Source organism: Anopheles moucheti, chromosome 2 (assembly GCF_943734755.1).
Source record: "Anopheles moucheti chromosome 2, idAnoMoucSN_F20_07, whole genome shotgun sequence".
Lineage (NCBI taxonomy): Eukaryota > Metazoa > Arthropoda > Insecta > Diptera > Culicidae > Anopheles > Anopheles moucheti.
This window is the reverse complement of record NC_069140.1, coordinates 19,315,645-19,327,915: the sequence shown is the minus strand read 5'-3', so window position 1 is coordinate 19,327,915 and position 12,271 is coordinate 19,315,645. Positions and strand designations below refer to the sequence as shown.

The following is a 12,271-nucleotide window of genomic DNA, read 5'->3' as shown; positions in this document are numbered from 1 at the left end:
GATAATTTTGATAAACTTATCGAACTTCGCATTGCCCACAAACGTTTGCGAAACTCGAATAATCAAAGCGTCAAAAACATTCCACTCATAATAAATTGTCAAACAAACTGGCACAATGTTTCCAAAACATCGAGCTTTGTGTGGGCACTATGTGCATGTTACCACGTTGCCACATGACACGCACGTGCCTTAACAGGGGAAAACATTTCAATCAATCAAGACAAACTTATAATTGAATCAGACCGGCATGTAACATGGTTTGTTGTTTTTTTCTGTTGTTTCTCGAAGTAAAAACAAACTTTTGCGGTGTAACACACATGCACGCACTGCAAATTGATCAACTAACTACTTATAGGGCAACAAAATGGAAGCACGGAATGCTGTACAAATGTTACTTTTTGACCTTTTTCATTTCACAAAGTTTCTTTAAATGTTTTCCACCACACGCTACAACAATTCGCCACTACTCTCCAGCGCTTGTTGCACTTTCCTTCCCGAAGCTGTCGATTGCGAAGATTGGCTTGTTGCGACAATTCTTGTTGCTTTCAATTCTGCAAGCAGCACCATGTAAGCATGTTCGCAACATCATGCCAACGGAAGCTGAAGCGCCTTTCATACGAAATCCTTTGCCTCAGTGAAGAAGGTGAAGGACTGTTTTGAATATGATCCTTCAAGTCGCCTGTTGGTAACAGTCTCCGGTGCTCAGTGCGGTCGTTTCGTTTGCCTCTGTTTTCTTTTTTCATGATCCATCACTTATCTCCCTTCGCTGGAAACGACCGGGAATGGGTTCATTTTTAACTCCCGGCCCCGAGAGGAAACATGCAAAACAGGCAAAGTTACTGCAGGACTGTGTGTTTTTTTATTTATTTCTGACGCTTTTGCGTATTCTCCCCAGGGGGGATAATCTTTTGGTAAAGTTTCGTTAACTTTCACCGTGCAAACAAAGGCACAACAAGGATAGTCTTCTTTTTTTGGACATGCCGTTTTTTTTCATTTTACTTCAAGATTGTTCTCTTAAGCTGAGTGTGCAACTTCACTTTAAGTAGGAAATAACGGAAGGCAAATGGTTAAGGGTTTGCAGGAAGGATGTAGGCTGCTAATGCTAACAAACCAACAACTTTTTTGGGGTTTGGATCATAATTCGGGATGGATTTTTTTATTTCGAAACGCTGGACACTCTTCTTTGACTCATTCCCTTCGATAAGTACAACCGTGGGAAAAGCCGCTGATTTTGCTTAATCACTTTCTTAAACATTTGAACACATTTGGGGAGCTCATTTGGGATATTGAAAAAAAAACGACAAAAAAGCAAGCGAACCAATCAACTTGACACCTCTTTTTGGGGTTCTTTCAATAAATTTTGGGTTAATTTTATGCAAAACACAGCATCGTAACAAGCATGGACAAAAGAAAAGAGAGTTGTTCAGAGTTCATGGTATAATTATCTACTTTAACAATAATCTGCAGCTGGCATGCCAGAAGAAAACTTAAGAACAAACTATGCAAATCAATATAATGTGTTGTTCATGCTAGTTTTTGTACTTAAAATTGGAACTTTTTACAACAAAATTGTTCGAATCGTATATCTCTTTAAATGGAGGCATTTTTGGTACCTTAAACTTCATGCAAATTATAAAGCTGAAAGTCAGATGTCCCATCCAGACATATAGTCCAGTCATTTGGGAAGGTTTCCCGTTTTGTTGAAACAATCCTTATGCATAAATCATGACCAGTCCAAACTAACCCTACTACGTGAAGCTACATTTAAATGCCAGTAACAAAAGGACAGGCATGGATTCGTAAAAAAAATTACTGCGTACACCTACCGTTCAGATAGTTCTCTCTATTTTTCCATTCTGTACCGCTTTAAGTCCTCCCTGTCTAGGCACGTTAAGGTAGATCCATTTTAAAACGCTGTCTGTGTGTTTGTGCGCCGCAACCCTCCCAGAAGCGATGGCACAGAACAAGGCACATCATTAAAATCTGTTTAAGATGACAATGGTAAAAGTAAACTCAATTTCACTAAAGACTCTCCACCGGCTGCAGGAACTGCCACTCGTTACGCGCGATTTATGCTTCCCCCGGAGTGAAGCAGAAGTAAAATCACGAAATCATGTCGATCTGGAGAAAAGAATTGATGCCATCAGCTTTTTCTTTTTGTGCTCTTTTTTGCAATGATTTTTTATACAAAAAAAAGGGTATGAAGCACAAACTGCATCACCGAACGGTAACCCACTTGTATGGTGAAATTTATCTCAACTTCCTTCCACACAATGAAAAAGCATCCAGAAAACGAAATTGCAATGCAAAAGCTTCTCCCGGTGCACATTACGTTTGGGTGGATGAAGAAAAAAAAAACTTCATGTCGCGTAATGTCTGCTTGTTGTTTCAGCAAACAACTAGCCCGGAGGGTTGAAAAACCTCAACTCCGTACATTCCGTGCCACGTGCTGTGAACGGAACAACGTTGTTCTGCAGCGAGTCATGTTATTGTTTGTGTTCATCTGCTTTCCCTCAGCCACGGAACTCCCAAACCTCAAGCCCCGCTCGACCCTGCCGAAGCGCAATAAAACGAAGGCACAGTGTATCAAAAAGACGGAACCGCTCAGTTATGTCATCCTTGGTACGATTTACATGCCAGCACCACCTAACCGGCGAGAGATGAATTGCATGGTGGATGAGTAGATGCTGGGAAACTTTGCACCCGGGGACCACATGCGTTCCAAGCGAAATCTTCGTATCGTACCGTGGATGAATGGAACGGGATGGAGAAAAGGGCATTATCAGTAAGAGGATTAACCTCTGGGAAGCAATTATTTCGATTGCAAAGCGGTTACAGTGTTGCAATCGAGGGTGGAAGGTAGACACACCGTACCACTGCTTACCTGCTTCTGCAAACTCATCGAATTATCGTTAATCCTTTCCGCAACCTGGAACCCAAATCAAAGCCACGGTTCTGAAACATATGGTTGAGCTTTAAGACGATACGGCGACCCTTTTTCGAGTGTTGTCAGCAAAGGACCGGCCCCTAAATCCTGACGTTTAATTAAGATAAATAAAATCCGCACATAAACAATCCCATGCCTCCCATGTTTGCGAGAATCCTCTCTAAATATTAGGGGACATTCACTAGGCAAACACAATGGAAAGATTAAACACATTTAGTGTTATAATGTGTGACCGTTGTAATTTAAATTAACAGCAAACAAGAGCATAATTATAATGCTTAAACACTAAATTGGGAGTGTTTTGCATAAATTTCCTCCTTTAAAACATTGAGTATATTGGTTCATTTTTTTTTAGTCCTGTAAAATAAACTCGCAAATGCATTGTAAACATGAAGTGATTCTTAAGCACGTGGATCTTTAGAATTTATGTCTCCTCTCATGGAGACGCCTGGTTGTTTTTGTTCGCGGTGGAGACGCCTGGTTAATGACACATCTTTTGCTTTAGTAGTTTGAACATTTTTCACCAACCGTGTTCATTGCAAGGCAAAAAAATCTCCATCCTTTTCGAACAGCCATGGAACCAACCAACCAAAACTACTACAGTCCACGGAGTCAGATAAATCAGTATTAATCAAATTATATCCACCCAGTCTCACTCACCCTCTCTCTCTCTTACGTTATCTGGCGATGCACGAAAGACTGGCGATAAAAGTAGCGAATAAATGGCATAGAAAGTATGGCATACATCTCAGAGCGAGACATAGCTAGAACTGACAACCCCACACATTTAAACACCATTGACCGGTCACAAAAGTCCTCCTCTACCCGCTCTCTAATCAGAAATAGATCAGATTTAATTGCTTCCAGTCTCATCCGGGCATCGTTCTTTTGTACCTTCCTATACGCCATGCGACTGGTTCGTGAGGTGTCAACGGCACCATGCTGTGCCACCGGATGCTACGGTTTCATGGGGTGGCTTTAAGTGCTATATCGCACCGTTTTACCCGAAAATAGTTTTCGTCTGGATGACCTTTCCCCTCTGTTGTAACCGAAAACCCCTAAAACCGATAAAAGATCCCCAAGATTGAGACATTAAACATCTGAATCTGTTTAATGGATGAGTGTGCTCTGGACACGAGATCTTCTGGAAGGGAGGTAATAAAAACTGAATTAACTTTAATCTTATTACTTATGGAGCTAGATGTCAGTCCCCCGTCACTCTAGCTAATGATGCATTAGAATGTCTGTAAAAGAAGAGGTTTTACAAGATTGTCTCTTTTTAGCAAAATGAAGTTAATTCATCATCACACCTAAATCCAACAGCTATGCCTAGTACTATGCCACAAACATAGCTCTCCAAAGATTTTTTTTCCTTAATATGCTCATGTATTTTACCTTTAAGCTCAACATTTAACTTCAACCCATTCTGCCATCGTAAAACATCTTTGTTATTGCATCGTTATCAGCGTTTCTTCCGTGCGTTTTCGTTGACCCACTTGTAGATACCATCTTCTATCGACCACCAACATCTACTGGTGTACTGTTAACACTTTGACCTACCAGCGGCGTTTGCCATAGGGTTCCATTAAAAGCATCGTAAAAGATTCAATTCTATCGTTGCCCAACAAACCCATCCCGCGTGATGCAACAAGCCCGCAACAAAGTTGTACAACCACTCGAACGAGCGAATATCGAATCAAGATATCACGTTTTTACGCCACCGCCTGGAAGCTTTGCCACAAAACTCCACCGTCTTTGAAACACGATGCTCCACCCTACGATGGGTACGAAAGCACCATAAATGGTGTGTGGAAATATTTATAACCCGCTTCGAGAAGGAAAATGAAACAATGTTTTACCCCATGATGTAACTTCTTGTGAGCTTTACTTTCAGCTCGTGTTTTTTTACGTGAAATATCGGTCTGATCATCGCAAAACAAGTTCCATTTCACGGAATATATTTTTTTAGTTTGATCTGCTCCTTTTTACGATGCTCACGGCGCACAGCTTCATCTTCCTCTTCTTGTCAATGCACAATCTTGCAGTTACACTGGTTTGACAAAGTGCATTTCTTGCATCCAATAACGCTGCTAGAAGAACGGAAACGTAACATAACCCGGCATCCTTTAGCACTCAGCACGCATGCTGAGCGTGAATAGAATCGTTCAACATCGTCCGTCGGCAGGATGGGTCCGTTTCGACAACAGCTTTTGAGGTTATAAATTATAGCGAAAACAACACAAAAAAGGCAACCGAACCGTACAATGTAAAGCGAACGGGAACAATTGAGTTTACTCTGTGTTGTTGTACCACTTACTCGGATGGACGATCGAACGTGTCCATACAGACTTATGCCATTGCTCCTTCGGACAATCGGAAACCGGAAAAATGGAAAACTACAGCGCACAACAAAGAATACAAACGAATCTGATTATGGTTGGCTCAAAAAAGCAAACAACCGAAGCATGTCGTGTTGGCTTATGATGGTGCTTTTTTGTAAAAAATATCGGACGTTTTCTTACAAAGTTTTCGTACTTTTATGCAAAAATAGAAATATTAAATGTTAATAAAACTTGCAACGCTCAACATTGTGCGGTAAAAAGAGGTTTAATTTTTTACCCCTATTGATGGGCATTCCTTTATATAGGTTATTGGACTATTTTGTAACAATTATTGCATAAATTTAGGCTCCATTATTTCATGCTCCTATACCACTAGTAGTCACTAGCTTATATGTTTTCTAGATCAGTGAGTATTTTAAAATACTTTTTCACTTACAAGTTTTAAAAATTGTTTTTTTCTAACTTTTATCACGGAAATTTAACCTGCCTATCGAAATCCTATTTCAAAACAAACGTCCTTACTTTTTCCTCTATAACGACGAGGGAAAACCGTGTGAAATTAAACAACAAAAAACATCCCCTTAATAAGGGTTCCATTAATTAAGCCTAAGAGAAAAGGGCACTCAATGCGAAAGTATGCGAAACTGCACCGAACCTCCCAACTGCAGGTGCGGATCGTACCGGGAGGGGTGTAATTAAGCTGATTATTTTCCTTCTATCTGTTTGCGTCAAAAGTGGAAGGTAAAAAAAAGATGCAAAGAAATCTTTCCTACACCACCGCGCACAGTATTGACATGACTTTGAGCGTAAAATAGCGCAGGGAAAAAAAGCGTAGAAACGTTGCCTTTCGCTGGACCCAATCAGACAGAATCAGTAACCGGTGACCGAAGCATCGAAGCATTCCAAGCACTACTGTCCTGCCTGTGAGGCCCGGGGTCAAAACGAACCATCTTTCCCGTATCAGTAACCCTAACATTCCGAACCGGTTGGGGCTGGAAGCCGTTGCACTCGTACAGCTGCAAAATTGTGCAACGGAAAAATGTAATTAGAACTAATGACTTCCATTCACGTTATTGCGCATCACCGGAACTGGCCCGTCCGTCTGGGATGGGAAAATGTGGGGAGCACGGGTTAGACTGTGGATTTACTTTTTTATTTGCCAACAGCTATTACTCTCTTTTTTCCTAAGTATGAAAACCGTTTACTGCAATGTTCGCTCCTTTGGAAGCATCTTCATGAACTTGCTCTGTGCGAAAACAGTCGTTCAAGTGTAACCGATATAATATGATGGGAAGCTTTAAGCTTTCAAAAATAATCCCTCATTCGAGAACTTATTTAAGGCACAGTGTGCCTACAGGGCACTGAAATTTAACTTATTAATTTTGTTTTACATGTTTATATTTCATTTAGGGTTGTTTTTTCCTGTTGTTTCCATATGCTACCATTTATAACATTTTATTTTATTATTGCTCATGCCTTCATCTATGTTCAAACGTTATTGTCATGTTTTTAAATGAATAAAAGCACAATTATCCAATCACAACAGATCAAACAAGAAAAAAGAAAGCCAAGACAATTAAGCACAACGTAAAACACATTTACAGAATTAACAAAACCTGATGCAGATAAAAAATCGCAATATAGGATGCTGAAAAAAAGGGAAAACAAATGCTAAAACTGACACAACAAGGTTATGTTGTAAAATAAAAACAGTTCACACCCAAAAACAAACGGAACGAAAAGAAAAAAACAGAAACAAGAGTAAATTAAACTCGGAAAAAAATGTACAAACAATTCCGCACTCTCGCACGATTTTCATCAATAAGAGAAAAAATACGAACCATGCCGGCTTTACCAGCCAAAGTCTACTATGTGCTAAAAAAAAAAACCCTCACCAACGTTACCGTGATGACGTTTAATTAATCACGTTTCCTGTGTTTTTGCTATTGTATCTGCGACACTATACTTTTTTACATAATGTTTTTTTTTCTTCTTGTCGCCGTTCATTTAAACAGAAGCTAAATAAAAAATTGTCCCTTTTTTACATTTTTCCTCACTGGCTCTCCTTACTCATCGTAAGAAACAGCCTCGGGAAAGGATACCTTCGGTAACTAACAACGCGATAAGGGAAAGAGAAAACTCATCTCCATCTCACACGCACAGTAGCACCAACGATGGACTAAAAATGCACGAAACAGACAGCGGAGAAAATGGAAGGAAGAAATAATTCCACCGGCAGAGTGGAATGTGGCAGAGTGAACGTTTTGCCGCAAGCAATTTGTTATTACTTTCCGCGTTCACGCTTTCCGGACAGCTTAGCGTCAAATTGAACGATTAGAAGCTTTCGACCGTTCGCTTGCGCTAGCTAGCCAGAATACACATTTATGCGGGTGGAAAGCAAACGAAAATCCATTGTCCATCGGTCCCCGGCCAGAATGTGGCGTCTTCAAAGGGTGTAATTTAAAATGTTTTTTTTCCAGAATTAAGGTTCATTTGGGAAGAATGACCAAACTCCAACGACTCAGCAAGCAACCTTTATTTTGCAAACATTATCGGACTTTTATTTGCTACTTTTAGCTAAAGTTTTCCCAACCACATTAAGACTCGACAGACTGCTGTAGTCTCTGGGAAGCCAGTAATGTACTGTACTAGTCACACAAAGTTTCACCCGTATCCCAACTATCCCAACACGACTCAATACAGTCAGTTTTTCGCTGTGTTCATTCCTACCCTGCTGCTGATCAAATATTGACCAAACCACTTCATAAGCCCCAGCTTACACATTCGATCATCAAAGTTCAATGAAGCGTAGGCTGAACGGCAAACAAAGCTCGTAGGGTGGCCCTCAGTCAACCAAACGCTGATCCGTTTCTCAAACACTCACAGCTCGGGCACTAACTTTTACCGCAACTCATTTAAATTTCCACCCATCCCGGACAACATCAACCATCTCCATTGGAAGCCGCGGGTTCTTGCAAGTGCAAGGAACCAAACGAAACTCTGCCAGCTGGTTAATCTCATCCGGAGTGTTCCTACGACGGGCACGTCCTGATTTCCGATGCATTTTAATTGCCATAACGAACGTCTTCTTGCACGAGCCACAGACGCGAAAACAATCACTGTTCAAGAAGCGACCGAACAGTTTATCGCTCAACGTTACTGAATTATACATCGCTCCAGGCAACCAGAAGAACGCTTCATTCGCTTCACTTTGAGCGAGTTCGCATCGTTCAGGTCCAGGCTCGACTTGAAAGAGAATTTTTAATACCCATTCCATCGCGCTGAAAGTGTGTCAACCGTACACACTCGACGAGGACGAGACCGGCACAGCTGGGAACGGTCATCAACAATGTCTAACGTTGGTCCCACCGGGTTCCAGTTCCGCTCTAGTTTTGGTCTGCAGACGATAAGTGTCTTGATCAGTTTGAGGAGCTTTTTTTTCGTGTCACTCCGCAAGCGGGATGCATCCAAACAACATTCCCGGCGGAAATGAAACTAATTTATTGGTCGCTTTCCTCGAGGGAAAAGCGTTTGCTGCAAAACGGCACTTAATTACGATGAAACTCTCAGCCGGGAAAGCGTTCTGTTTTGGGCTGTTAGCTTCGCCTCCATGACATTTGATGCACTTTATGTTAGTTTTCAGTGCAGTTTTGGAGCTCTCTTTTGTTGTAAAGCTAGTTACACTTAGGGTAAACAGGCCACTAATAGTTCCCTTTCCTTCCGACCATTATCTACTTTCAGAACACGTTTGGCGCACGGATCTCGACTTTATGGTCACCCACAGCGACCGTCTGGTGGTGCTGTCGTTCATGACCTCCTCGCCGACGTACCCAAACATGACCAAGGCCCGTCCACCGATGAGCGAACTGGAGCGCAAGCTGTACCGCAACGGGTACTTCGAGCAGAGCGATCTGGTGGAGAAGTTTTCCGACTACGACGATGACATCGGTTCGCTCGATACCAGCGATGAAGCGTTCCGCACACATGAAGCACTCGAGATGGGTACCGTGTTTGGGGCCAGCTCGTCGATAGCCATCTCCACGATGGAAAACTTCAATGGGGCGGGTGAAAATCCCACAACACTGCACACGCTACCGCCGGTACGCAACCTCATCACAACGACGACAACTACGACGGATGCACCGCGACTGAAGCAACCCGCAACTACGCCGGGTACCGTACCGAACACGAGCCTCGAACGAACCAGCAGCCGAGAAAGCCGTCGGAAAGACCCGAACCGTAACAATCACCACCGAAAGTCATCGCACTCGGCGACGAACGGGAAGGGACACGTTGGAGGGAAGGGAAAATCCCATCATGGCAACCATCACCATCATCAGCACGGACAGCACCATCCAGAGCATCGGAATCGCTACCACGAGGAGGTGGATACTCGGTTGGAGCTAGAGGAACAGCAGGAACTTGACTGGAGTTTGCTCAATCAACCCGAAGGTACACCGACCCTTCTCGAAGCGTCCGCCGGAAGTGGCAGTGGTAAGAGGGTGTCCACCAAAACGAAACAATACGTCACGAGCTCATCTACAATACCTGCTCCACCCGGCCCAACGAGAGCTACGGCTTCCAAGCCCGATACTAGTCAGCTGAAGCGTCCAACAACTGCTCAATCAATCACCACCACCACGATCTCCACCACGACTACCGCTGGTTCGATCGCTACGAAAAAACCCACAACCACCGCCTCTTCCAAGGACAGTGACATTCACATCCTTAAACCGGTCAATCTGCCCGAGAACATCGTACCCTCAACGCCGGTCACAACCAACTCCAAGATCATCGAAATTAAGCCAAAGGCAACAACGGCAATATCCAGCTCCGCCGGAGCACTGTCCAGGGCTTCCTTGGTCAATCGTAAAAGCAAACGGTCCGAACCGTTGACGGCGGTGGAAACCTTTAGCAGCGAAAGTTTGGAAAGCATCGAAAACATCCCGAGCGTTGATGAGGACGAGTTCATCATCAAGGATGAGAACGGTATGGAGATAAAGCCAGCGTTCCTGATTGGTGCCGCACCGGGGAATCTTACCCTACGCACGATGCAACTGGCCGGCTTTCCCGCTCTGCTTGCCAATATCTTTGGATCACCGATCGAGCGGCAGTTTAGTGCCGGTTCGGCATGGGCCGCTGTGCCGAGCCTGGAGTTTGTCAACCTTGCCATCGCCTTGGCGGTGTGGGCCGTCCGCTATCCGTCCGTCTTTTGGCATACGTCCAAATCGTTCGCCTGCCTGTTTAGCCTGCAGATGATTGCGAACGGTGCGGACATACTGCTCAGCTTTGCCGGCGCTAGTGTGCTGTACAAGCTGCAAACGCTCGGCCAGGCACTGCCCCTGCAAGCGCCACCACTCATCCTGAACGGGACGGTCACAATCGCGCTCACCATCCTCGCGCTTATCCTCACGGTAGCGTCGTCGATGGTGCTGTATCTGTACGGGCATGGGAAGCTAGCGGCGAAGGTACGCGATCGTCGCATGATCACAGCGAAACAGAGTGCGGACGTTTGGGCCTACTTTGCCCACTGTTCGTCACTCTGCTTCGTGCTGGCACTGGCCGTCGTGAAGGCTCCACTGATGCACGATCTCAGCGCCACCTATCGGGGAAGTCTAGATGGTGCTGTACTTGCTGCGGGTAAGTGCGCCCTCTGCCAGTGATCGCCAGTAACTTTACTCACTTACAGCAACTGCTTACTTTCTTCCATCTGCAGCACTCGGCTCCGTAATACATCTGTTTCTGTGGATCGTCCTGTGGTTAGGGCTGACGGCCAAACGTCGCTGGCACTTCAAACTGCCCCCGCTCGATGGTGGCCGACTCGGGGTAGCATCCGGTGCTGCTGCTAGCCAACCATTGCTGCGTGGAAATGGATCGAACCTTCGCTCGCCGAACGGCACGCCGGTGAATGGACTGCAGGGTGGGCAAGGTGGTGGTCCTGGCGGTGCACCCGGCGGCCCCGGATCGGGTTCGGGTGGCGAAGAGGAAACCATCTACTGGCCCAAGATTGCGCCGAACTCACCGAAGCTCAAAGTAACATTCAATGAAGTAACCAGTACGTCCACCGAACATGCACACGGTCCTCATGAACATGGCAACAAGCGGTAAAGCATACACAAGACAAGTCTTACCAGTTTCAAATCGCGCGAGCTCGTTCCGTTTGTTTCCGATTAGTTGTGTGCTTTTTCGTGTGTGATTTTTTAGTTTTACTTACTCACTGCAACCTTACTAATCGAACGGCATGGCATGTTTTAGAAAGCGTTAAACTGCTGTTTCGATTATTTCCTTCAGTATTTCCACTTGATGCACCATTTCCCGAGCTAGTATTTAACATTGCACCACGCCATTTCTGTATCACATTTCTGCGTTTGTTTCGAATGTTCTAGAATGCTTGTCTTTGTTTGTTTCGTTTGTGTTTGTCAGTTTTGTTTTTTGTTTTTCCGAAAAATTGTCTTTTTATTTACGATGTTCTTCGTGTTTTTTTTCGATTCCATAACTTTAGCCATCCGTCCGGTGGAACCACGATACGTATGTCCAGTATTACGGGGGAAGTTGATGACGGAGACTACGCTACGCTAAGGGGCCCAGCGGGCGATCTGCTTCATCTCGGCCCGTACGAACATCCTGCACCATCCGGATCGCCTCCTCCACCTCCACCACCACCACCCCAGCTGGATGACTGTGATCTCCTCGATGAAGCCAGCAACAGCAACACGCTCGTTGGCAGCACCAACGATCATGCGGACGATACGTCGGAAGAGGGCAAACTGCTCGCTTGCGTGCGGGACGATAGTGTCACCTACGCGTCCACGCGGGATCTCGAACCACCGATCAGTCGCACGATGTCACGCGAAACGTTCATGCGCTCGCCGGAACAGCTGAGCAGCCCGCTCGCACCGGTCACCGTAACCGTGCACAACCATCTGGAGAATGCTGTAGGCTGTCGTACAATTCCTTCTCGCATTGCGCTATTCGAATAGTC

The 12,271-nt window shown here is 44.6% G+C and overlaps 1 protein-coding gene across 1 annotated transcript in view; it reads left to right on the top strand.

The window, feature by feature from the left end:
• LOC128297657 (protein tincar) overlaps window positions 1-12,271 on the top strand; it is a 29,866-nt gene that overhangs the window by 16,722 nt on the left and 873 nt on the right. Inside the window, exons 3-5 of the mRNA XM_053033337.1 lie at window positions 9,031-10,929; window positions 11,006-11,393; window positions 11,792-12,224. Of these exons, the coding sequence (XP_052889297.1) occupies window positions 9,031-10,929; window positions 11,006-11,393; window positions 11,792-12,224 (2,720 nt within the window). The remainder of the gene's footprint in view (window positions 1-9,030; window positions 10,930-11,005; window positions 11,394-11,791; window positions 12,225-12,271) is intronic.